The 13,412-nt window shown below is 40.9% G+C and overlaps 2 protein-coding genes and 8 non-coding genes across 10 annotated transcripts in view; all 10 read left to right on the top strand.

Moving 5' to 3' along the window:
- ska1 (spindle and kinetochore associated complex subunit 1) overlaps positions 1–6,376 on the top strand; it is a 17,817-nt gene extending 11,441 nt beyond the window's left edge. The window contains exons 2-8 of the mRNA XM_034880214.1: positions 1,281–1,296; positions 2,489–2,574; positions 2,683–2,798; positions 3,260–3,354; positions 4,137–4,274; positions 4,586–4,755; positions 5,815–6,376. Of these exons, the coding sequence (XP_034736105.1) occupies positions 2,493–2,574; positions 2,683–2,798; positions 3,260–3,354; positions 4,137–4,274; positions 4,586–4,755; positions 5,815–5,963 (750 nt within the window). The 5' untranslated portion in view covers positions 1,281–1,296; positions 2,489–2,492 and the 3' untranslated portion in view covers positions 5,964–6,376. The remainder of the gene's footprint in view (positions 1–1,280; positions 1,297–2,488; positions 2,575–2,682; positions 2,799–3,259; positions 3,355–4,136; positions 4,275–4,585; positions 4,756–5,814) is intronic.
- An 824-nt stretch (positions 6,377–7,200) lies between these two features.
- trnaq-uug lies at positions 7,201–7,272 on the top strand. The gene has a single exon. It is a non-coding gene; the product is annotated as a tRNA-Gln (tRNA).
- Positions 7,273–8,111: 839 nt separating this feature from the next.
- On the top strand, positions 8,112–8,183 carry trnaq-uug. The gene has a single exon. It is a non-coding gene; the product is annotated as a tRNA-Gln (tRNA).
- A 187-nt stretch (positions 8,184–8,370) lies between these two features.
- On the top strand, positions 8,371–8,442 carry trnaq-uug. The gene has a single exon. It is a non-coding gene; the product is annotated as a tRNA-Gln (tRNA).
- A 504-nt stretch (positions 8,443–8,946) lies between these two features.
- Positions 8,947–9,018, top strand: trnaq-uug. The gene has a single exon. It is a non-coding gene; the product is annotated as a tRNA-Gln (tRNA).
- Positions 9,019–9,403: 385 nt separating this feature from the next.
- trnaq-uug lies at positions 9,404–9,475 on the top strand. The gene has a single exon. It is a non-coding gene; the product is annotated as a tRNA-Gln (tRNA).
- An 836-nt stretch (positions 9,476–10,311) lies between these two features.
- On the top strand, positions 10,312–10,383 carry trnaq-uug. The gene has a single exon. It is a non-coding gene; the product is annotated as a tRNA-Gln (tRNA).
- A 502-nt stretch (positions 10,384–10,885) lies between these two features.
- trnaq-uug lies at positions 10,886–10,957 on the top strand. The gene has a single exon. It is a non-coding gene; the product is annotated as a tRNA-Gln (tRNA).
- Positions 10,958–11,405: 448 nt separating this feature from the next.
- trnaq-uug lies at positions 11,406–11,477 on the top strand. Its single transcript has one exon. It is a non-coding gene; the product is annotated as a tRNA-Gln (tRNA).
- Positions 11,478–12,968: 1,491 nt separating this feature from the next.
- akap13 (A-kinase anchoring protein 13) overlaps positions 12,969–13,412 on the top strand; it is a 71,982-nt gene continuing 71,538 nt past the window's right edge. The window contains exon 1 of the mRNA XM_034880207.1: positions 12,969–13,189. The gene's annotated coding sequence lies outside the window, so the exon portion shown is untranslated. The remainder of the gene's footprint in view (positions 13,190–13,412) is intronic.

Raw genomic sequence — 13,412 nt, 5'->3', positions numbered from 1 at the left:
AGGGGCATAAGTATACACCCCCTATGTTAAAATACAGGGGGCATAAGTATACACCCCCTATGTTAAATTCCCATAGAGAAAGGCAGATTTTTTTTTTATAGGCCAGTTATTTCATGGCTCAGAATACCAAGCATGATTGGTGTCCTTTTCTCAATTCTTTTGAATCAAGGCACTAAAATCAATTTCCAAAAGATGTTTTTTATTCCTCTTTTTAATAAACTTTAGCCTGGGGGGGGGCAAACTTTCTCAAGCCACTGTGCGCACACCTTTTCATGTACATTTCATTCATTCATTCAGCAGTAGCCTTTTTCACAGCAGACATTTAAAAAAAACAAAAAACAGGCTTTTCAAAGCAGGAAAAGCACATGTGTAACATTAGAGGCCCCCTGCGGTGCTTTTTGACATTTGTAGGTCTGGTAAGCAGAGCTGCAGTGCAGGGTAAAGTAATGGGGTGTATGCATGATGACAGGGTTAACATCGATGTAACACATTTGCTAATGTCAGAAACAAGATTTTCGCTTTGTTATTTCGGCAAGGGAGCTGTGAAGGCTTGCAGGCAGATTTGGTTTAGCCTTCTGTCCCATAATGGCTCAGGGAATGTAACAGAGACACACACAAGGGATGTACTCCCACCAATTGTAATGTATTAAATAACACAGGACATGGTGTGGAAACCAGCAATGTTTGCAATGAAAGCAATGCATGGGTGTGTGGCCTGTGTACTGTAAAGGTGTTAAAGGTGAAAAAGAAAAGGATGCAAGGTGGATGTCAGCAGAAGGAAAAGAGAGACAGGACCTCCGTAACCCGGTGAACTCTCCACTGACAGCCTATCATCGCTGGAGGTGTACAGTGGGCATAATCCCTGATGCATGGGAAACATACACATAAATACACACATGCATGCATACATAATGTACATACATACATACATACATACATAAATGCATACATACATACATGCATACATTATTTTTACTTATTTTATAAATAGTTTTAATGCATTAATGTATCCACCAAGATAAATTCCTTAAAAATTGTACTTAGTTGGCAACAAATCCTCAACTGATCAATTACTTGTCCTGCTTGTAGCACTTCCCAGCCAGCGGGGGAGGTAATGAACCTTACAACATTTTGCCAACCAAGGAGAAGAAGAAATGAAAATAAACAGAAGGAGAAGGAGAGAAGAAGGGACTGCCCTGGCCTATGGCGCTGGCCGCCGTGACGTCTCCAGTAATTTAAAATTGAACCGGGAAGAAGAAGTATTAAGCAGAGAGGAAGAGAGGAACTCAGCTGGGTGTGAGTATTTTATTTAATACATGTGTTGAAAGGTTATCGGTCACACGCTGCGTTCCTCGCAGCCTGGTGTAAAGCTAATTCTCTCCGTCTGTTGTTAGCGCTAGCTAATGCTTTATGTCTGCTTTTAAAGCCAATGGTGTCTGTGTGCTATTAAAGCTAATGCTATCTGTCTGTTATTAAAGCTAATGCTGTCTGTGTGCTATTAAAGCTAATGCTATCTGTCTGTTATTAAAGCCAATGATGTCTGTGTGCTATTAAAGCTAATGCTATCTGTCTGTTATTAAAGCTAATGCTGTCTGTGTGCTATTAAAGCCAATGCTCAATGTGTGCTATTAAAGCTAATGCTGTCTGTGTGCTATTAAAGCCAATGCTCAATGTGTGCTATTAAAGCTAATGCTGTCTGTGTGCTATGTAAGCCAATGCTCAATGTGTCTGTCAGTTATTAAAGCTACTGATATCTGTCAGTTATTAAAGCTAATGCTATCTGTCAGTTATTAAAGCTAAGGCTGTATTTTATTAAAGCTAAAGCCAATGCTGTCTGTTATTAAAGCTGTCTGTCTATAAAGCTAATGCTGCTTGCCGACTGTCTATTAATAAAGCTAATGCTGTCTGTTATTAACGTTAAAGCTATCTGTCTGTTATTTAAACTCATGCTTGTGCTCTACGTGACACCCACGCTTTATTTTACACATATCATATGTACCTTTGGCCCTGTCTGTCTGTGTGTGTCTGTCTGTAGCATCACAGTAAAAGTTGTGCTTTAGTAACGTTATATTAACTAATGTTGAAGTTGTCATGTGTTCCATGCAAAGTGACCTGCTCTCTGTACAAGTCTCGCATATCCAGACCATACTCCACAGTGCTGCACAAGAAGGTCTGGCTAGTCCACACAGTATTCCTGGATGGGAGAAAAACAGGATGTGGATTATTGTCATTTCTTTAAACCAATCACAATCGTCTTGGGCGGCGCTATGTGCCGGACGGACCAACGGTGCTGCTGCAAAATAGCCTCGGGAAAGAACTTGTTTTGGTGGAACTTGTGTACGTTTAAAAGTTGTTTTAGTTGTGCGAGAGAAGACTCAGATTGGACAGAGCTAGCTAGCTGGACATACTACTAAAATCCCGAATTTCTGGCGGCCCTTAATATAGTCTAGCCTCTGCCTGTAGTGATCTGAGCGTGTCCCTTCCTCAGAACAATGAATGAGCTGGAAGATGTCAGCCTTCACATCCAGGACAGGATCTCCTCCTTACATCGCATGCTGGATCTGTCTGCTGTTGGTAGGACACAGCGATTTAATCACACCATCATTCCATTGATTACATGCAGAGGTTAAGTAGTGTGTAATAAAACATGTCATTGTGTTTCTTTTCTTTCTGCACATTTAGAATTGCCTCAAAATAAGATGAAGAAGCTTGGACAAGAACTCTTTGTACTGGAGGGACTTCTGGAGGACTTTGAGAAGTGTGTTGGTCAACAGAGAGAGCAGCTGAAGCATCTGAAGGTAGAGTGGAGGCCTGCAGTCATGCAGCTGGGTACAGGGGTGAACCTCGTCCCATCCTTGCTTGTGAACGACCGAGCATTTCGGAGGGGATGCTCCTTTTATACCCAATCACGATCAATTAACCTGCTCACCTGTGCAATGTGACAAACAGGTGTTTTTTTTTAGCATTCCTCAACTTATCACTTTCTCTCTTTTGTTGCCCCTGTCCCAGCTTTGTAGGAACATGTTGCAGGCATCACATTCAACATGTGGGAATATTTGCAACAACAAAAAAACACTATAAAGTTTATCAGTTTTAACATTGCATATCTTGTCTTTAGAGTTAATCCAAATGAATATAGGTTGAAAAGGATTCGCAAATCATTGTATTCAGTTTTTTTTTTTTATTTTCATGCAATGTCCAAACTTCATTGGAAATGGGGTTTGTACTTCATGACCATCCCGTTATGGTTGTGTTTCAGGAACTTGAGAAGTCTCTCCAGAAGGATTTGGAGGACGTCCAGCACATTAAGGACAACGTACCTGCACACATGCCCCGGAAGAAAGAGCCAGCAAAGTGAGTTCTCCTATATGATGCTTTCTTTGCTTTACTGTACAACACTGGCTGTTTTGTACTCTGAACATAATACAAAGCTGCCCAAGTATGTCCTAACAGTCTGTAAGGGTTACCTGGGCAACAGCTCACTGAGATCGGCGTTTACCTTCAAATCTCTGCGGATGCAACGGCACATCTTGGGTGACAGTAGCTCAGTCCGTAGGGATCCATCCAAACCAAAGTGTGGATTGGTAGCTGGAGAGATGCCAGTTCACCTCCTGGGCACTCCCAAGTCCCCCAAACCTCCCAGCACGTGGCCTGTGTGTAGTTATTTCTAACAGAGTGTAAATTGTAATTTCCCCACTGGGGATCAATACAATTTCAGTCAATACACACAAACTGCATGCTCGTATTTAGTTAATTCAGTTAATGTAATAAAGAACTGTAATCAAATTACAAATATAATAGTACAAGTTAACACAACAAAGGAGAACGCAGACCTCTGCCAAGCCATGTCTTCTTTCACACTGTGAAGCGATCCAAACATACAATACCGTACTAATAGAAAACCTTCAGCTGGTGCGCCCTGGGGGATCAGTGGGTTGGGGTAGCACCCCTACGTACGAAGGCTCAGTCCTTAGCACATTGAGTCATTCCCCCTCTCCTCCCCCCTTCTGTCTTCAGATGTCCTCTCACATAAAGGACATAACAGCTCCCCAAAAACTAATCTTTAAAGACAGCCAAAGCTTTAGCTCTGCTGACTTGACTGATGTCTGGTGTTTAATGTTCCTCTCATGGCTCAGTGGAAGTCAGCCTGTGAAGAACCAGAGAGAAGGTGTAGATGTTCCGCCAGCCCAGCCGGAAAATGTCAAGAAGACCAACAGGAGCGTCATCAGAGAGCTGGAGCTCATCACTATGCCAGAGTTTCAGAGCATCCCTCAGTAAGTTCTGCCCCTCACTAATATCCAGCAGGATGTCATCATGATGTTGATATTGTTCATAACGTTTGTGGGAGATGATACACTGGGGGACGTTGAATCTTGGTAGTGTATCTTGGTGTGTATGTCCTGGTATTGCTGTGGTTTGATTCTTTTAATGTTAGTTTAGTCTTTTCGTTTTCTTTTTTATGATGTATTTTGACTATGTTCCCCAGCTCTACATGTTGACATTGCATGCCTGATGTTGCATGTCTGTCTGTCTTATGTTTTTTAAGCCTGGTGTTGTCTAAAGCTGAGCGTTGTGTCCCTCTCAGGTACATGAAAGGACGTGCATCGTATGAACAACTTAATGCCGCGGTGCAGAGCATTAACACAGCGACAGCAGCCAAGTACAAGATCTTCCGTCAGCCGCTGAAAACTCTCAACAATCACACACGCAAGCTGCACCAGCGCTTCAAGGACCAGGAGACAAAAGAGACAAAAGGTACACTGCCAGGGACAGCCACCCTGATCCCAGATAGGGATGTTACTGAAGAAGTACCCTGGTAACCAGCTGTTACTGATGTGACCAGAGAGGGTCTAACCTGATGTAGCGACCACACAAGTTAGATCCTGTCCTTCTTGTTAAAACCACAGAGTGAAGTAGTAAATCAGGCGCGGCGTCCTGCCAACTCTGCAGAGGTATCAAGTTACAGCGTAAAAATACTTTGTTACCTTACTTAATTAGAAATTTTGGATATGTACACTTTGCTGGAGTAATTATTTTACCGCAGACTATTTACTTCTACTCCTTTAAATTTTTTCGCTATAATCTGTACTCATGACATTTTGAAAATGTATTAATTACTCCTATTTCAGTTTGGCTTGTTTTCATTCCGGCTGGTGCATCCTAAGAATCCCACATTTTTCATTTTGCCAACATTAACAATTTAATAGAACATAATACTCATTATGGCCTTTAGAAAAACGTTTTTTGGGGGGAGGGGGAGGTCGTGCAGCCTAAGCTTTTGTCCTTAATGGCATTTTACGTTTATACTTTAAGTAGTTTTCAGCACAATGTGGAGATAAATAAAACAAATGGGCGAAGCAAAAATACACAATAGAGATAATGGAACAGTGGCTACAAATGGTAGTCGTAGGAGTTAATGTCCTAGCAGGGCACTGCAGGGTGTTTCAGGGTGTAGGTGGCAAAGCAAAAAGGAGAAAAAATACGTCTAATAAAACTCAATATACTGCAACTTGAGAAAACCCAAGCTGTTATACTGATGTTCACTTTGACAACACATATATCACAAACAAATGGATAAAACACTAATTTTGACAGTATATAGAGAAACTTGCTGTTAATAAAGAAAACAAAACAAAAACACAGCCTTTTAAAACCACGAATCAGTAGGACTCGGAGGGTCTGCACACCATAGCTGAATAAAACCTTTTCATATCTGGAACATACAATAATATAAAGTGATGTTGAAAAAAGAAAAACTCCTGAGTGTATCGACGTGGCTCACTGGTCTCACTGTTGTGTTGGAATGTCTTTCAGGTCACTATTTTGTGGTGGAGGATGACATTCGTGAATTTACTCAGATGAAGGTGGACAAACGATTTCAAGGGATTCTGAACATGCTGCGGCACTGCCAGCGGCTTCGGGAGCTTCGAGGGGGGGGCGTCGTCCGATACATGTTGTTATGAACCAACACGACTTCATCCCTGGAATTTGTGCTTTCACTTAGGTCGTTTGTTTTCTTGTTTTTATTACGGTGTAGGTCATCAGAGTTTGTGAGAATAAAATATGTCCTGGTTAATTGTTGTCCCAGTAGTTGATGCCAGTTTCTGCACCCTGTCGAACACTACACATGCTGTTTTTGATTTGTCAGATATTTGGCCTCATTGCTTAAATTATATTCTATATTCAGCACATCTCTCTGATCAGAAAGTAGCAAATGTGTCCGTTACAGAATGTGAGCCCACATGTACACATTTAAAGATTTACCCATGGATATGCTTTAATGTGCCACCTGTACGTGCACATAATACTGGAATATGTATACATGTTTCTATGTTGTGGTATAAATGTCTATAAAGACTTTTCCATGTTTAGACATTAACATGAATTCAATTCAATTTTATTTATAATATCAATTCATAACAAGAGTTATCTCAAGACACTATACAGCTAGACCACACTCCAGAATTTACAAGGACCCAACAGTTCTAGTAGTCTCCTCCAGAGCAAGCAACAGTGCGACAGTGGCGAGGAAAAACCCCTTTTAGGCAGAAACCTCGGTCAGACCCAGACTCTTGGTAGGTGGTGTCTGACGGGAAACAGTGTCAGCAACATCTTGCATTAAGTTAAACTAAAAATCAAAGAAAAAAAGTGACTAATAAACTTAAAATTCTTTAGTTTATCAGTTGATAAAATAGATGTTTTATTTTTTTGTGTGTGTGTATTTATATTTGTGTGTATATCTATGTATGTACTGTATATAAATATATGTGTATATATACAGAATATTTATACTGTATGTGTGTATATATACACAATATATTTATACTGAAAATGTGTATATATACACTGTATACATGTATGTGTATATATACAGAATATGTATACTGTACATGTGTATATACTGTGTAAATATGTACGTGTGTGTGTGTGTGTGTGTGTGTGTGTATATATATATATACACACACACACACACACACACACACACACACACACACACACACACACAGTACCTAGGATATTCCAGATTGGAAATGTGGATGCTGAATTAACCTGAATACTGCCTGGCCCAACCATTTGTACCAACCATAAGCGAGAACTTGGCATGAAAAAAAAATGATAGAATTGAGCTACCTGCCTCAGGGAGACTTCACATTCTGACAACTTTACTTGTGTTTCCAACCAGTTCACCTGACTGCTCCAGGTTCCATGGTGTAATGGTCAGCACTCTGGACTTTGAATCCAGTGATCCAAGTTCAAGTCTTGGTGGAACCTACATTCTGCATCAAAGACAGAAGACTTCCGTGGCACCATACCTAGTATAATCCAGATCAGCTATGGAATACTGTGATTTGTCATGCTACCTGTAAATGCTGCATGGCACATAAGAGGAGATTTAGGCCACTAATTTGTTAAATATCCACATCTTTACCTGTGTTTTCACCCAGTACGCCAGCTTACTCCAGTTTCCATGGTGTAATGGTCAGCACTCTGGACTTTGAATCCAGTGATCCGCGTTTAAGTCTTGGTGGAACCTTAGTTCTGCATCAAAGACAGAAGACTTTCCTGGCACATTACCTAGGATATTCCAGATTGGAAATCTGGATTGTGTACTTTGCTATGCTACCTGTGAATACTGCATGGCACGTAAGAGGAGACAACTGAGATTTGTTTTAGCTTCAAGGAGACTTCAAATATTGACAACTTTACCTTTGTTGTCACCCAGTTCATCTGCTCTCTCCAGGTTCCATGGTGTAAAGGTCAGCACTCTGGACTTAGAAGCTAGTGACCCAAGTTCAAGTCTTGGTGGAACTTTAGAAATTCATGTAAGTCTAAGGGCTGAACTAGAGTCAGCATTCCAGTTGTAGAGGAGCTTTTGAGGCTTTATACTGCAGACACACCTGACTACCAACATGTTCATGAGATGGAACATGTATGCAATGACACATGGACTGTCAACAAGTCCAGTCTAATATAAAATCAGAGAACTTTCTCCTTCATTTGTCATGCTACCTTTAAATACTGCCTGGCACATAAGAGGAGACTTAAGCAAATACTTTGTTAAATATTGACAACTTTACCAGTGTTTACAACCAAATCCAAGAACTTCTTCAGGTTCCATGGTGTAATGGTCAGCACTCTGGACTTTGAATCCAGTGATCCGAGTTCAAGTCTCGGTGGAACCTTTTTTCTGCGTCAAAGACAGAAGACTTCCCTGGTACAGTACCTAGTATAATCCAGATCAACAAAGGAAATGTTTGCCATGCCACCTGTAAATACTGCACGGCACATAAGAGGACACTTTTGCCAATAATTTGTTAAATATTGACAACTTTACCAGCATTCTCACCCAGTACAAACCCACGTATTCCAGCTTCCATGGTGTAGTGGTCAACACTCTGGACTTTGAATCCAGTGGTCCAAGTTCGAGTCTTGGTGGAACCTTACTTCTGCATCAAAGACAGAAGACTTCCCTGGCACAATACTTGGGAGTTTAGAATAGGGTTGCACAATTAATTGCAATCTGATATCCAAATTGTGGGCGGGGCAATATTGCTGGTGGGGCTGCATTTTAGTTAAAGGCAAAATATATGTCAAACCATTCTGAATAAAGTATTGTGGGGCTGCAGAGGCGTCCCGGCCTACACATTGTGTCCTACAGACCAAAGAAAATATCTTTGTTGTTGTATGCAATGACACATACACTGCCAACAAGTCCAGTCTAATACAAAATCAGAGAACTGAATCCTTTATTTACCTGTAGCATAGCAAGATGTGCTGCAGCTAGGATACATTTTCTGCTTCACATGCCATGCTACCTGTAAACATCTTTCTCAATGGGAGTGCTGAATCCATACCAACCAAAAGCGACCAACCTCCCTGTATCTGGGAGACTTCACATATAGACAACTTTACCTGTGTTTTCAACCAGGGTGTTCAACGTGTCAAGGTTCCATGGTGTAATGGTCAGCACTCTGGACTTTGAATCCAGTGATCCGAGTTTGAGTCTCGGTGGAGCCTCACTTCTGCATCAGAGATGAAAGACTTCCCTGGCCCAATACTTAGGAGTTTAGAATGGGGTTGCAGGTTTATTTGTTGACAATATAAAGGCTGTGTCAAGCAAATCCTCTAAAAGATGAGATTTGCCCGGCCACTTGAATCAATAGTTCTTAACAGAATACACAAAAAGTGTGTTTTTTCTAAATTGTAAACTAACTATATTAGTTTAAATTTAACCAGGTTCAATGGTGTGATGGTCAGCACAATACAATGGAATTGTGGATTGTGTGATTTGCCATGCTACCTGTAAATACTGGACGGCATGTCAAAGGAGACTTAGGCCAAGAATTTGTCAAATATTGACAACTTTACCTGTGTTTTCACACAGTACACCAGCTATTTTGAAGGTTCCATGGTGTAATGGTCAGCACTCTGGACTTTGACTCCAGTGATCTGAGTTCAAGTCTCGGTGGAACCTCAATTTTGTATCAAAGACGGAAGACTTCCCTGGCACAATACTTGGGATCTTCCATGTCATAAATTGAAACACAGTTTCTTTGTGTGATTGAATTAGAAAAATCCACCCACCCTTTTGCATCTATTTGACTGCGGGCTACCTTTTGCGGGGGGTTTTCTATTAGCCAAATCAAAGCCAGCAGCATTAAGCAGGTATGTAGGGCTGACATAGCTAAGCAAAGTCACTTCAGCTGCTTTCAGTCTGTCTAAAATGAGTGAGAGCACCAATCACAAGCTGTTCATCATCACAATGGATGCAGCCTTTAACCCTTCTGTTGTCTTCGGGGTCAAATTGGACCCATTTTCAAAAGGTTTCTACATTGGATATTTGGGATTTTGTTAACCAGATCTGAATCCTATATTTACCTGGAGCATAGCAAGAGGTGCTGCAGCTAGGATACACTTTCAGCTTGTAAACATATTTGTCTGTAGTTCAGGTTCCATGGTGTACTGGTCAGCACTCTGGAATTGAATCCAGTGATCTGAGTTCAAGTCTCAGTGGAACCTTAGTTCTTCATCTAAGTCTGAACTTGAGTAAGCATTCCAATGTAATGGATCTCTTGAGCTTTATTCTGCAGAGACACCTGACTACTAACACGTTCATGAGATGGAACATGGATGCAATCCCACGTTTACCTGTAGCATAGCCAGATGTGCTCCACCAATGATTTATATTCTCTTTCATTTGCCATGCTACCAGTAAATACTGCCTGGCACATAAGAGAAACCTAGGCCAATAATTTATTAAACATTGACAACTTTTAGCTGTGTTCTCACCCAGTGCACTAGCTTCCTACAGGTTCCATGGTGTAATGGTCAGCACTCTGGACTTTGAATCCAGTGATCCGAGTTCAAGTCTCGGTGGAACCTTACTTATTCATCTAAGTCAGCAATCAAATGGTAAAGGAGCTTTAAAGTGTAAATTGTGTAATTGCATTTTAAATGCAGCAATTTGGCTTTTGGTGACAACATGAAGGTTATGTCAAGCAAATCCTCTAAAAGATGTGATTTAACCTACTTAAATCATTAGTTCTTAACAGAATACACAAAAAGTGTGATTCTAATAAATGGTAAACTAAGCATATTAGTTTAAATTTTACATAAGGTTGAAACATTGTGTGACTTTGCAATTGAGATTTATTTTAGCTCACTGTTTCTAGGAGACGTCAAATATTGACTTTACCTGTGTTCTCACCCAGTTCCCCTGACCCCTCCAGGTTCCATGGTCTAATGGTCAGCACAATACAATGGAATTGTGGATTGTGTGATTTGCCATGCTACCTGTAAATACTGGACGGCACTTAAGAGGAGACTTAGGCCGAGAATTTGTTAAATATTGACCACTTGTCACACAGTACCCCAGTTTTTTCCAGGTTCCATGGTGTAATGGTCAGCACTCTGGACTTTGAATCCAGTGATCCGAGTTCAAGTCTCGGTGGAACCTTTTTCTGCATCAAAGACAGAAGACTTCCCTGTCACAATACTTGGGAGTTTAGAATACGGTTGCACAATTAATTGCAATTTTGTCGAAATTGCAACATGATATCCAAATCGAGGGGGGCTACAGAGGTGTCCGGCCTACACATTGTATCATACAGACTAAAGAAAACATCTTTGTTGTTGTATGCAATGACAAATGCACCGTCAACAAGTCCAGTCTAATACAAAATCCAAGAACTGAATCTTTTATTTACCTGTAGCATAGCAAGATGTGCTGCAGCTAGGATACATTTTCTGCTTCACATGCCATGCTACCTGTAAACATCTTTCTCAATGGGAGTGCTGAATGTATGCAATGAGAACATGATGGAATTGAGCTACCTGTGTCTAGGAGACTTTCCATACTGACAACTTTACCTGTGGTTTCACATAGTACACACACACTTACTCCAGGTTCCATGGTGTAATGGTCAGCACTCTGGACTTTGAATCCAGTGATCCGAGTTCAAGTCTCGGTGGAACCTTAAGTCTGCATCAAAGACAGAAAACTTCCCTAGCCCAATATTTAGGATATTCCAGATCAGCAATGCAATTGTATGATTTGCCATGTTACCTGTAAATATTGTATGGCGCATAAGAGGAGACCAGTAATTTGTTAAATTTTGACAACTTTACCTGTGTACTCACACAGTACAAATTGTCAAAAAATAAATAAAGTTGATGGTTCCATATCACGCTCTTCAAAGGTAAAACAAATGATTAATCATATTATATAGCATCTAAAAAAGAACCGATAGAAGAATGTTGAAAAAAAGTGAACAAAGTAATGGAAAAAGCTTTAAAATGTGGGGAGAAAACAAGGAGAACTTCAAGAAGTGACAAAAGCACTTACCCGGAAAAAACAAAAGTGGCATAGTCAAAAGGAAGGAAGACAACACAAGGGTTAAGTGTTCCAATGAGAGCTTCTCTGCTTCAAGGTGTACTTTCCTCTCGTACCAGCAGAGGACACCCTGTCCCATAGGAGTCCAGCTGGAGACAACAGAACAATGTGTCCCTTCCAACACCCACTACCATGTGGTTCAGCATGGCAGAAACAGATTTGGTCACAGTCCCAGCCATAGACAGTTAAAGAAGTCCCAACACAGTTCCACAGGGGACTCACAGAACGTCTCCAGTGCGCATGTGCTGGCTCCAGTGGCACCATGTGGTCTGGGGAACCTTTGTGGTAAAACCTTTTGATAAACTAGATTTGTTGTAAAAAGATATTTAACCTACCTAATGTAACCAACATACGGAGATAAAGTGAGGGGATGCAATACGTTAACAACCTGAAACGTAACCCTCCTGTTAGAACTAGCAGCAAAGAACGTTGGAAAAAGGGACAAATGCTGGAAAAAGCTTCAAAAATGCAGGAAAAGAAAAGAAATGATCAATTTTTTTTTTTTTTTTGAAAAAAGGGACCAAAAAAAGTGGAAAAATCGCCAAATGTGACAAAATCTATTTGGAAAATGTGAGTAAAAAAAACATCAGAAAAATCGACCAAAAAATTGTTAAAAAAATCTACTAAAACATAATAAAAGTGACAAAAACAATGGAAAAAAATCTACAAAAAAACATCAAAAAGTGTAGAAATAAACATCAAAATATTAAAATTTTGACCCAGAAACTACAAAGGGGAGACAACACAAGGGTTATCTAACTTAAGTTATGTATTCATATTAATTACTATAACAAAACATTTTATTTAAAACACCTCAGCAATAATCTGCCCAGTCCGGAGTCACAAAGTGCATTTCCTTCAGTCATAAACCTGTCTCTTAAAACGTAAAGTATCAAAAACTAAATGGCAGTTTCACGTTTTTAAGAGGGCTTTTTTATTTTGGTCCTTTTCACATGCCGTAGACTGGACATTTATATTGATAAATATTAACCGTCTATGTGCGCAACAGGTTAGCCACTCAAACTGGTTTTATTTTGAAAAAACATCACCGGATGTGAGCGGTGTATCGTTGTCGAGCTTGACGGCGACAGTCTTGTTCTCAGCATGGACCCAGAGCAGTGAGTCCCCAACCAGCGCCCAGCAGCCTGACCACGAACACGGATCCGGACGGGACGGGACCGCCGCTGTGGGCGCCGAACATGTAGAGAAAGGACCGAGATGCGTCAGAGAGTCCCGGGACATATCCGAGCGGAGTTAGAAGACAAAAGATCTGAGGTCTGACCCCGGGGCAACAAGGTAAGAAAAGCAGCGTTCGCTGGCTGCTCTCGGCTTCGTGTTGTTGGGAAGTTTCTCCAACGAGGCAGCCCGGTGGAGCGTTCCTTCTCCGGGCACAGTTCTTTATTCAGCCCGCTGCAGCTCCAAGTGTATGTATGTATGTATGTATGTGTGTGTATGTATGTGTGTGTGTGTGTGTGTGTGTGTGTGTGTGTGTGTGTGTGTGTGTGTGTGTGTGTGTGTG

Source organism: Etheostoma cragini, chromosome 8, assembly GCF_013103735.1.
Source record: "Etheostoma cragini isolate CJK2018 chromosome 8, CSU_Ecrag_1.0, whole genome shotgun sequence".
Taxonomy (NCBI): domain Eukaryota; kingdom Metazoa; phylum Chordata; class Actinopteri; order Perciformes; family Percidae; genus Etheostoma; species Etheostoma cragini.
Note: the sequence above shows the minus strand (reverse complement) of the source record. Positions and strands in the feature narration are given on the sequence as shown.